Source organism: Vespula pensylvanica, chromosome 8, assembly GCF_014466175.1.
Source record: "Vespula pensylvanica isolate Volc-1 chromosome 8, ASM1446617v1, whole genome shotgun sequence".
Taxonomy (NCBI): domain Eukaryota; kingdom Metazoa; phylum Arthropoda; class Insecta; order Hymenoptera; family Vespidae; genus Vespula; species Vespula pensylvanica.
Genome location: NC_057692.1, coordinates 7,402,631 through 7,415,333, shown reverse-complemented (window position 1 = coordinate 7,415,333; position 12,703 = coordinate 7,402,631). Strand labels below are relative to the sequence as shown.

At 35.3% G+C, this 12,703-nt stretch overlaps 1 protein-coding gene across 3 annotated transcripts in view; it reads left to right on the top strand.

Moving 5' to 3' along the window:
• The window catches only part of LOC122631127 (ankyrin repeat and SAM domain-containing protein 1A-like), a 50,424-nt gene extending 38,632 nt beyond the window's left edge, over positions 1 to 11,792 (top strand). For 2 of the 3 annotated variants that reach the window (XM_043816420.1, XM_043816419.1), the window contains 7 exons: positions 4,968 to 5,288; positions 5,425 to 5,552; positions 5,637 to 6,014; positions 7,762 to 8,073; positions 8,161 to 8,319; positions 8,591 to 8,728; positions 9,684 to 11,792. In XM_043816420.1, the coding sequence (XP_043672355.1) occupies positions 4,968 to 5,288; positions 5,425 to 5,552; positions 5,637 to 6,014; positions 7,762 to 8,073; positions 8,161 to 8,319; positions 8,591 to 8,728; positions 9,684 to 10,295 (2,048 nt within the window). In that variant the 3' untranslated portion in view covers positions 10,296 to 11,792. The remainder of the gene's footprint in view (positions 1 to 4,967; positions 5,289 to 5,424; positions 5,553 to 5,636; positions 6,015 to 7,761; positions 8,074 to 8,160; positions 8,320 to 8,590; positions 8,729 to 9,683) is intronic. The other variant, XM_043816421.1, reaches the window with a different exon arrangement.
• The last annotated feature ends 911 nt before the right edge of the window (positions 11,793 to 12,703 follow it).

Sequence of the window (12,703 nt, the reverse complement as noted above, 5' to 3'; positions counted from 1 at the left end):
TCTATTCACGCGCGAACGAGTCTACTACCAATTAAAATGCAACAAATGAAATATACGTAACGATATCATATTATGAGCCGAATCAATTACAATTGACTTATATGATACTGCAATTTCACGCTAGATTTCTCTTTGCTTGGCTTTCTCGAATGATTAACTTGATGGCAGGTGTGAGTAAGAACATGAGATGACAAGCACCCACAATCGGTTAAGATTCGTTGATCCCAGTTGCTGGTATAAATAGATATATATATATGCCCGTAACAAATAACGAAGGTTTAAAGCTCTAGCCATCCAGGCATAGTTAGGCTTGAATCTCTCTCTCTCTCTCTCTCTCTCTCTCTCTCTCTCTCTCTCTCTCTCTCTCTCTCTCTCTTTCTCTAGTTATTTAAATATTTTAAGATTGCTATAAAAATATTTTTTATTACATTTCTGTTTAACTCTGTAAAAGATAGAACAGTTTTTGTATTATTTCATTTCAATTTCTCATTTATTTATAAAGATATTACATTAAGGTTTTAAAAAATGCGGTGGTACGTCTTATTATGAAAAAACTTTGCTTTTTCTAATATATACTTAAATTGAGATGAAAGGAAAAAGATAGATTTAGTGTTCTCTTGTCGTAGGTCATGGAACGTGTACGCTTTTCAAAGCATTTATTTACGCAAGGATAGCTTTTAACGTTTATGGCCGTCGTCGGAATAGCAAAACCGTCGCAGATTTTCCTTGCTTTAATGGACCGCATCATATATCCTTTGGTACGAAGAGAGTAATGTAGAAAGAGAGAAAAGGAGGCAAATTAAGAGAAGCGGAAGTTAGCACCCATCATAATGTAACGGTGATGATCTCTTCCAGTCGAGTAAGAAAGCATAAAACGAGAGAGAGAGAGAGAAAGAGAGAATGAGTCAGATAAGAGGAAATATTTATTGTTTAAGAATTAAAGATATCTTAAATGGTGTTTGGCGTTCCTTTTGCTTGTAGATTTTTTGTCTCTCTTTCTCTTCTTATACGTCGTAAAATCATAGTAGAATGATATCTCGGTTTTTGCAAGTATTTCATTTCGTTTAGTTCATATACATGCTAGTGAATTTTTATAGCAAATAAATCTTTAAACTGAAATGCTTGAAATTCATGTAATTCAAAGCAGAACTTATCTAACGATCAATTTTTTTTTAATAATCTTCATTAACATAAATTCAATGATAGATTAGAAAATCAGATGTAAATTTAAACCGGTGTGTTATTGGTTTGTACGTAAGTAAGTATTTTTTCATTGACACGATTCTAATCGTTCGTGGAAAAAAATGCGTCATCGACGGCACAAGACCGATAAGGATGAATCACCAAACACGGAAAATCGACTAAACAAAGTCAAACCTTCCGATAGTTTCTTTTAGGAATGAAATATTATTCGAGAGATAACGATTGAAAGTTAATATTATGTATATAGTAATAGTAGAATGAAATCTATACGATCGATCGCGTAACGTTTTAAAGAGAAAAAAACATTCGTAATTAATAGCTACGAAAACAACGAATGGAAAAAAAGGAATCAATGTATTAAGTAAATTAATAACATCTTACAACAATGATTTAAACTTAAAGTGAAAGTCGAGTCTTTTCGTAAAGATAATATTACTATTTTATCAGAGAGGAGAATTATAAAAAAAAAAAAAAAATTAAAAAATAAAGGAGAAATAAGATGATGAACACAGATAAAAGAGTACATAGAGGATACACAGGAAGAAAAGAAAGTTTGAGAAATGGATTGAGGGAAGGTGTGCGCGCGTTGCGCAAGTAGAGCAAGCAGAAAGTGTAGGGACGCGAAGGAGGGTGTGATGATGAGGATTTACGTAATTTGTGTATATGACTTGAATAACTACCTACATAATATAACGTCGGTGGCTTGACAGCAAGCGACGCTTTCTCGTCATGGAGCTTTAATTAAAATTACGTACGTTTGCTGCTTGTAATGCGGTGCGAGAGTTTCCCTCTCTCTGTCTCTCTCTCTCTCTTTCTCTTTCCCTCTCTCTCTCTCTTTCTCTCTTTCTCTTTCTTTTTCTTTATATCAACCCTCCTGCTCCATCTTCTCCTCTCTATACCACATTTCTTCATTTAGTATTTTTATGAGCTTTTCATTTTGTATGTATATACAAGTTCATACGAGTTACATTTATACGTATGTATACATATGTACATACACAGATATATGCAAAGATGCATATATAATATGTGTGTGTGTATGTATGTATGTGTGTATGTATACGTCACTAGTCATGTTTCTTCGCGCATTAAAGGACACGAAGCTTTTTTGAAAGGCAGACATCGTGTATGGTTATTACTTACAACCACCTCCTTTCTTTCTCTATCTCTCTTTTTATCTCTCTTACTCTCTTTCTAACTACTCGCGCATTCGAGTGAATTCTCATTTGCGAAATTCGTATGAAAGAGTCTCCTTTTTGCAGCTCCTTCTCTTCTTCTTCTTCCCATCTCTCTCTCTCTCTTTCTCTCTCTCTCTCTCTCTCTCTCTCTCTCTCTCTCTCTCTCTTTCTCTCATTTTCTCTTTTTTCCTTTCTCTCTTTCTTTCTCTCTCGTTTTCTCTTTATCTCTTTCTTTCTTCTTCAATCGTAGAGACGCGAAGCCGCCAACGCCGATTGTGTCGTGGTTTGAAAACGAGGAATTGTCCTTTCGTGACGACGAAATAATGCGAGACCACAATAAGGACCCTCCCCTTGCTCACACTACCAATGAAAGGGAGTGTCTCTGAAAAACTCGAGTGCAGAAAGAAACACGAGAGAGAGAGAGAGAGAGAGAGAGAGAGGGAGAAAGAGAGAGAGAGAGAGAGAGAGAGAGAGAGAGAGAGAGAGAGAGAGAAAGAGAGAAAGAGAGAAAGAGAGAAATAGAGAAAAGAGAGATACAGAGGGTTGAAGGAGTTAGTCGAAGCCAGTGGGAAAATCAGGACGCGATGTTTAAATATAAGAGAAGAAATTGCTGCGATCTCGTTCTCGTTGAATTTAAAAACGAAAGTCAGGATCATCCCGACCGTAAATTCATTTCATTCTCCTGGAAATAATGTTTCAGAATAGCTGACGGGAATACAAGACTACTCACTTGCTTTCCTTCTTCGTGATGCCATTTTGTCAAGCCGATGTCATTAGCGGAGAGACTTAATTTTTTTCTTTTTTTTTTCCTTTTTCTTTCATTTTAATTTGTCTATTTCAACTTGGACTTCAACGGTACTGGATTATTATTTTACATCTTTATATTAAGCTTTTTGTTTATATTGTAGAAAAGATGGTGGTAAAGGTACGAGGATTTTTCATGTAATGAATAATACGAAAAACAGATATAATATATACATATATACACACACATAACGTAGCAACTAGATAAATGAAAAGAGAAACGTTAAATTTGAACAAGAAGGACGAATATATTAAAAGAGGAAAACTCAAAATAAGTACTTATTACACAATACCATATTTTTTTAATATTTATATATGCTCGGATCGTATGATTGAAGAAATATAATATCGATTTACGCGTATGTAATACAACATGAAAGACAGATAGAAATAGATAGATATTTTTGTTTCTATATAGAATGTATTACTTCGAAATATTCTTCCGTTCAAATTCTTTTATTATGCCTGCGATCATGTTTTTATTCAGAATTTTTATTCTATCTCAAATAAGATATTTGATTCTTTGTATCTAACGATACCCAGTAAAAAAGTGTGGATATACATATGTATAATCTTTTTTAAATGATGATGAATAATAGTTAAAAGTATGATAATATACAATCGTAATATACAATTTTTATTTAAAAAAGAGATAATTACCTCGATACTTTTTTGTTAATTCCACTATCTAGTTTGATTATACTCATCAACAAATTATACACAACAAACTATACACTGCTTCAAAAAAAACGAAGGCTTTATATTTGCATTCTTTCACGAGTATGATTTTAACCGAGCTGCATCATCTCGACTGTAAGTAACTTTGTAAGCGGACGAGCACATACGTATCTATATATTTTTTAAAATTCCTGCCCGATGACCGACAAGAAGAACGGGGAAAAAATGTTGGTTATCTGTAAATCATTCGACCCTCGGAAATGTTTTTTCTTTTTTTCTTACACTTTTTTCCTTCCCTTCTGCGCTCTCTCTTTTTCTCTCTTTCTCTCTCTCTTTTTTTTTACGGAACGTCGAACTTCAAACGAATTTTTTCTCTGTGACGTCCGTTTATCCGTATTCGTTCTCCACGAGAACACAAGTATGGACATATGTATTGTTCGTATCTGATCGAAGCATTGATCGAACTACGTACCACATAGGATTTAATCTTTTCCGTTTCTCTATAGAAGTACGTCCGTTTTGTCTTTCGAAGAAACAAACGATACATTTTTTTGACAATATCTTTTACGAAATAGTATGAGGCTTTCTGTCAAACTTAATTCTTTTCGAAAAAATTAATTTCTCGAGAACATCGAACAATGACGATTTTACAATAAATATTCAACGTATTTATCGATATATGTCTATGTATGTAAGTGATGCATAGATATATGCATTATGGATGCGGCTTATGGTGGGTAGACAGGTATCCACTTGAAATATCTATCGATTGGATAGTAAGATTCGTGGTCAATGAAATGAAAGCTATGCACGAGTCAATTTTCTTTTTTCTCTTCTAAAAAATGCATGATATTCATCTCTCATTCGATGAACCGCAATTATAAGTCAATAAATTCATATTTTATAGTTAAACTTCTTTCTAACGAATTCCTCGATAATGAACGGAATTTTATAAATTTGTTTTTTTCTTTCTGCATTGTTAGTTCAAAATCTAATTTCTAGATACAAAAAAATAGAACAATGATTTGAATGATAAGGTATAACAATAAAAAGCTTCTTAGCGTGTTAGATATTTATACAAAATTTTGTTATGTTTATCAACAGGTTTGTTAAAGGGCTCCGTCACAGCGGAGCGACCGCGTACATTGCGCCGTTTGCGAAACGTTTACGGACAGACTGCATGCGGAATGGGAACCGGCGGGGAGGGTGGTGGTGGTGGAGAACGTCTTGAAGACGACGAAGTGAATTTCCGATTATCGGATAGGGATCGTGAGAGAGATGAAAAATCACTTAGCATAATGAGTCCGTTCGATGAGCAAGAAGAATGGGCAAAAATTTCTGAGATCATGGCGTCCTTTGGTACAGGACTCGTACGAGAATCAGTTTTCGTCACTGAACTCGAGAAAGAATTCCAAACGAGATTAGGTAATGAAATCATATATCTTAGGATCGTCATATTTCTAATTTTTCGAATGAAATTTGTGGCAATTGAATGTTAACGCGTTCTTTTATAGAATACGAACATAACGAATAAATATATTTTTCATTTTTTTATTCTCAGGCTTAAGTTCCGATACTAGTAGCAGTCCTATCGTTTCCACATCGGTCGGTCAATGGTTAGCGAGTTTAGGACTCGCTGATTATGAATCTCTTTTTATAAATTATGGTTTCGATGATCTTGAGTTTATAGTAAGTATCTAGGCATATATATATATATGCTTTTAAGGGTTTGATTTTACTGATCATTTAAATATTTAAATCTTTTACTCGAAGAACGGAGTTCTGGACGAGTCCGACTTAAGAGACATGGGAATCAATAGTGATCAAGAACGTGCTATAATTATGGACGCTGCCGGCTTGTTGAATAAACGCGTGGAAAAGCGTCTTGGTAGTCATTGTCAGAGCGTGGACGAATGGTTGAAAAGTATTCATATGGAAAATTATATGGAGACCTTCAGAAAACATCTCTACACCGATATGGATCGCGTGAGTCGCATCTGGGAAGTCGAGCTGGCTGCAGTGTTAGAGATTCAGAAGCCTGCACATCGAAAGCGAATCCTGGCTTCCGTCAGTGGACCGAATCCTCGAGCTCAGACACGGAACGGTACTGGCCCTAACCTCGAGGATCTCAATAAGGATTTGAACACCTTGGTAAGTCGAACGTTTTTTTAATATATGTATATATCTAACGAGTTATTGCCTATTAATGTATTTACGATTCGATTTTTCTTTAATTTTAATGTTATTTATTCTGAAACCGAATCAAAGAAATCTGGTTGATTTATATTTAAACGATTAATCAGAGAATTTACGGTTGCATGATATATATTTGTGTCAAATGCAGTGGTTATTGCGGTGTGATATGTCGAAACCACTTTCGTGAATACATTATTATTCACGAGTTATAGTAGAAAGTACGTCCCGTGTTGGAAGCTTCTATCGATCGCTATTAAAACAACGCGGAAAATTTCGGAAAATTTGTTGAAACCGGGAAAACTACGAAACACCAGAACATTGCGAAGTTTTGGAAAGTTCTTTTCGAAGAAGTCAGTGAGAAAATTTCTTCGTTATAAAAGGAAGATGTTATTTCATATCAATATATATATATATATATATATTATATAATATATATCATATCTTATATATATTATATAATATATATCATATCAATATATATATATATATATATATATATATATATATATATATAACAATTTTGTATATCTGCGATCCGATAAAGCAATGCAAACTTTATTTAGATTCGAACGAGTCATTACTTAGCTATTATTAAATCAATTTAAAATTGAACTTGTATGAATTAGAGTAAGAGAAATTTCGTTAATCTCGTGAGGGGAACTCTACACGGTTGAGTAATTGTAAATACGAAAGATCGGTTTTTCGAAACAAACGATCTTTACTGTTGTATAACAAAATCTATTGTCCGACGGATGTGACGCAGGATGATTCCTGGTATGGTATACAATTCGGAAGTGTGATTAAAAGAGAACTCGAACCGTGGAATCGGGAAAGAGAAATAGAAAGAGAGAAAGGGAGACTCGGTCGATCGGTTCGTTGAACGACGGTATCAACGGAACGTAGGTAGTTTCAAATTCGATTGACGCTTGTCGATCGTCAAGCGGAAAAGCGTAAGAGACCAATTTGTCAGGATTATCACATGGTAAGGGAAAGTCAAGAAGAAGATCGGCAAGTTGACGCGTCGATCGACGAGTCGCATCGACGAAGGGATATTAGCGGAATTTAATGAGCTAATTAAGAGAGCGCGAAGCGAAGGGCTTCGTGGGTGGTGACTGGTCCATATTAGTGCGTTAGGGGTACTATCTGGCATTGTCTGATACGCTCGAGAATTCCGAACAAAAAGCATTAGGTATCGCACGAATGATCAGGCTGAAAGGTTGCTCTTCGATACGTATCCTCGTATCCTCGCGAGTGCGCGCGCAAGTTCACGCATTATATGCGAAAGCTTTACGATACGACCTCTCCAATTAGCCACGATATTTACATTAAGGTGCGATCCAATAAAATCTCATCGAGTGTACGCAGAAACGCATTGTCAGACGGTACTCGTCTGATCACTTCTCGCGTTCACGCACATATTTTTTCTTTTCTTCTTTCCGAGTGATAACCTCACGTAGCACGACGTTATCGGTAAATGAAAATACGATTTTTTTTCTTGATCTTCGGTATATATATACATTTTTTCTAACGATAAATGAAAAAAGGAAAAATCGTTTAAGATCACATCGTATGAACTTTATAACGTATCTTGATCTTATTTACGAAAATACCGTGAGAAAGAAGCATCTCAGTGATAGTTTCGATCTTTCGAATAAGCGGGACATATGAATGACGATAGTTTCGTCGTTGTTGGTCTCTGCAGAAAACGAATATACAACAGCTGAAGGAGGAAATACGAGAGAAATTGCCGGAAACAACAGGGGAGAGTAACGGGAGTGTCTCGGTAACCGTAACAAATTCGACGAATACTGGTACACTGAGGCATCGCAAAAACAGACCAGCTCCACAGCCACCCCAACGACCCAGTTCGCACAATGGTGCGATCACTGCTCCTGAACAACTCGAGATCAGAGCACCTTCGGAATTATTATTTGGCGTACCGTCTACCTTAAAGACGCAATGGAGGCATCAACCCAAGGCTCTAGTCACTGGCTGCGTCACCTACGTTGCCAACGTAAGTCCGATCGTCTAGTTCTTTTTATTCATTTAATTGTTTTTGAACAAAAGATGGTACCTCTGCATTGTTTTTGCAATTACACAGTACCTGGGCTCCACTGTCGTGAAAGAGTTAAGAGGTACCGAATCGACCAAGAAATCTATTCAAAAACTCAAGAAGACTTGTCGTGATACCAGAGTCACGCCTGATATAACTCTTGCCATCTCTTATCGGGGCGTACGCTTTTTGAATACATTGACCAACGTAAGATTTTTAATCTCGTTGAGTATCAAGAGTTCTTGATCTTTACTCCAAGACTAAGTTAAAAGTCGAGGCAAACTCGATTCGTAATTTAAGTTATCTCTTGTTTTATTGTTAAAGAAAAATAGATAATTGATATCAACATATGTTTAAAATATGTGATAGCTAGACGAAAAATGGGTCATGGTTAAAAGATTAAGAATCTTGGAATTTAAAACGAGTATGGTCGCTCGCTTTCTATATCACTGTTTTTCCAAATTCTTCAATTAAATAGGAGCCAATTTGCGAACATGAGATACGCAACATTCACTGTGCTTGTCAGGATGCCGACGATCTCACACATTTTGCGTACATCACCAAGGATCATGCGAGTCGCACACATTTCTGTCACGTATTTTGCGTGCCAACTATGGTAAATTTACATTACATTATTTTACTTTCAGTTTTTGTTTTGTTACGACATTTGAAACTCGTACAGGAAAAAATGAAATCAAGATTGATCACAATCTAATTGTAAAACGACCTTTTAATCGATTTACTCGTTCAATGGATGCCGTTTTTATATCACGGAATAGTCTTATCGATCGTAGTCGTTTGGAAACAAAGTTACGGCTTATGCGCGGTAAAACCTATTCGTAACGTTTGATACTTTGATCTTTGGTCAAAACTTTTGAGCAGTCTCAAAGCTTGGGAACTCTATGAATGAAACTTCACGCTTGTTCCTCACGTTTTGCAACTTTGAAATACCTTCGTCTCTCGGTATGAGTACATGTACATCTTTGATACTGCTTTTTAAAGTTTCCAGGTCGTATAATAAATTCTGATTCAGGCTATAAGTTCTATATAACTAACTTGAAAGCTTAAAGCTAGTCAAGAACATCAATGCGAGCTTTATTATTCATTTGAAATTTTTAATAACAGCAGATGATGATTGTCTAAACTTACATTGCAAATGGTTTCACGGTATTTTATAAATTTAACGATTGTTTCGCGTTATACGTTTTAAGAGAAAAATAATATCTTAAATTACATATTTCGAGTAATATTAATTTCACGTTTGAAAATATTTTATTTTAATAATACAGCTAGAGGTGAATTTACATTACTTCTTATTTATTCCGAAGTGAGTACTGAATGTAAACAAATACATATTCATTGAGATGTATAATATACGACATTTTAATGACTTTGTAATAAAAGATATCACGTTTTGTTTATATTTGACAATCGTATATCAGTCCAAACGAAAACATAGGTTTTTCCATTATGAAATATTTGTTTACATTCCACGTAATACTGCGGACTTCTGTAGAACACATTCATAACGTTTTCATCAGTGAAAGCGAGAGGTCACGCGTTTGTTTCAGGACCAAGCAACCGAAGTCATCCTAACGTTGGGCCAAGCATTCGAGGTAGCTTATCAGATGGCATTGAGGGACAAGTTGGGGGGACATGCCGTGCGTTCCCAATCGGCCAATCAGTTAGTTTCGCTCTCGAGCTCGACTAAATCCAGTGGAATAATGGCAAAGACATCCTCTCCCGAGTCAACTATTGAACACATCCGAGAGAGCGATCATGAGGTCACTGCAACCATTCCAAGTAATCACAATTCTACGTCGAATCTCAAAGCGAAGCCACGATCCAAGTCCATTCCTAATCCCAACGGTCATTCCGTGAGCACCTCGCAAGAAACCAACTCCAGTTCCAGTTCTGGCTCGAATACAACGGCCAATTGTACGAACTCCGCTTCGAGTCCCAGCTCAAACTCGGTTGCTAGCTCGAATTCGAACACCAGTACCAATCAGACTACCGCGAAGCCTCTGTTAACTCACGGCCGTTCTCACTCCGTAAATGACATCAAGGTGAACGGCAATCAACTTAAGTTGGCTCCTCCGGTACCGGTAGACGACATAGGCGTCGGTGTAAAAGATTTAAAGCCTGGCTCTCGTGCACCGATAGCTCTATCCGAGGAACTCTAAACAATATTTTTCTTCCGATTCATTATCGGATTTTTATTCGGTATACGTGTTTTTAGATTCGATAATCGTTCGTCATTTCGATCGGTCTCGGACTTTCATTATTTTGGGCCTACTATCAATTCATCGATCTTTCATTCGTTCAATAATCGTTCAACAAGCATCCTCTCGCGTTGTTTAGCGATTTTTTTGATTTATTGTCTTCCTTATTGCGATCATAGCAATGTCGAATAATTGCGATCAAAAGTTAATTCATTATAGCTTTGCATTTCGTTCGAACCTAGTCACAGTAAGAAGACAATCGGAAGGACATGGATGTTTCTTCAGAGATAGGAACGAACCATCGATTGAACTTCGATACGAAGATACTATTGGTGATAATACCGTTTCATCAACCTGTTTAATTTCTAATTTCTGTACATTAACATAGGTATGTACATTCTGGAAGGATATCATCATGTACTTTTCAACTATCTTCAAAGTTGTGTACATACATGGAGCCTCGAAAATACGCGAAGGTAAGTAGTGAATATTATTCCTTCAATGGCGAGATATTCTCTGATTTTTAATGACGCACACGTAGACCAATCGAGATTAAGTTGAAGCGAAAATATCCGAAGAGTTTCTAACAAATTTTAAAGATTTTACAGATCGTTATCATGTAATCCGACGATAACGATCATATAAATATATTTCATTCTTTAATGAGATCACGGAATCATATGATAATGATAGAAGATACGAATCTTTTCACGTGTACTCATATAATTTTTTATGATAGTATTTCATTCGGAATAAAAGAATTTACATTCGCGAACTGCTATCGTTGAAATTTGTAATATGTAAAAGCGTGTGCGTTAATGGTGATGATTTATTGTGTTAACGATAATTCGTAATTAATTATTCGCGTATTTTGAGCGTATGTTATGTATACTAACACGAGTTATAACATACTTATAAATGAAAGAACTAGATATACGTCATATTATCCCAACGAAAGATCATTTTAAGTTCGAGTCGATGTATCTATCACATTCCCGTTGAAAAAATGGAAGGGAAAAAAACGAGAGATTTAGTGCATCATGACCCTAGTTCCACAACAAGAACACATACAAAGGCACCGCTTTATCGACCCTTCCAATAATTATTAGCAATGACTGAGATTCTGAGGCTGAAAAAACCGATATTTTTCCTTTAATCGGAAAAGATCGACGCGAAAGCTGCGTGACGTTCGATCGACCACATTTTTCCTAATGATTTTTCGATGATTTTTCGAATTTCTCCAATTTCCAGTTCGAAGTGGCCACTGTTTTTTCGACGTTTCATTATTCAAGACTGAGAGTCCTTATCTCGTTTGATACTTCGCGTTAAGCATAATATTATTATAATGATTACATATATATATATATACGTATAGATAACAGTAGTTGTATTTATTGTGTATTAACTAATCCGATTAAAACCTCGCGATTAGAAGACGATGCTTTAGCAAGAGAGTGCGAAAAAAAGCATAGAAATATATCAACCTATATATATACATACATACATATATATGTATGTGTGCGTGTGTGTAGATGGATATGGTTACGTGTATGTACATATATACCTATATATACGCATGTATACGTAACTATATTTTTATTGAATTATATATATAATACTCGTTAGGATGATTGACGAACGAGCGTGGAAAAAAAGATGATACGATCGCAACAAAAATTTTTTTTCGAAAGCAGCTATAGATCAAGAATTCTTGTAAAAGAAAAATGGTCTTGAAAAGATCTAGAAGAGAAAAACGATAAAATCGATGCAAAGAAATAACGTATTACGTAGGTCGTAGGACATCGATGGTCGTTTTGTCAGGATATATATATATATATATATATTCTTTTTTTTTCCGCAAACGAGCCTAAAAAGAATTTGATAGATATTCGTGAAACTGTAGTGATACTCGAGTGTGATTACGATTTGTTCTAGTGGAAGAACGATGAAAAATGTAGAGAAGGGATAGGATCAAGAAACGATAGAGTTATGATTATAGACAAGGGTTCGAAAAGGAGAAACTCTTTACAAATTCTTTACGAAGTTAATTTTTATTTAAATGTATTACATTTAATTTGAAAGCGAAAGTGACAGTATAATGTAAATTCGTTAGTTGAAAAATATCATTCGTTTTGTTATATTTTAACGAATTTTTTAATTAGAATATTATTTCCAATATTACGAAGAAGATTTTCGAATGAATCTTCTCTTTTTCGATTTGTAAAGAGTTGACACTTAAACGCGTTTAGAGTTATAAAAAAAAAAAAGATGAAAAGGAAACTAAACGTCGAACAACGAACCTATGGTAGCTTTTCACGTTTCTTTTCCATTCTTTTGTAAAAACCAAAGAAGCACGTATTCACACGTGC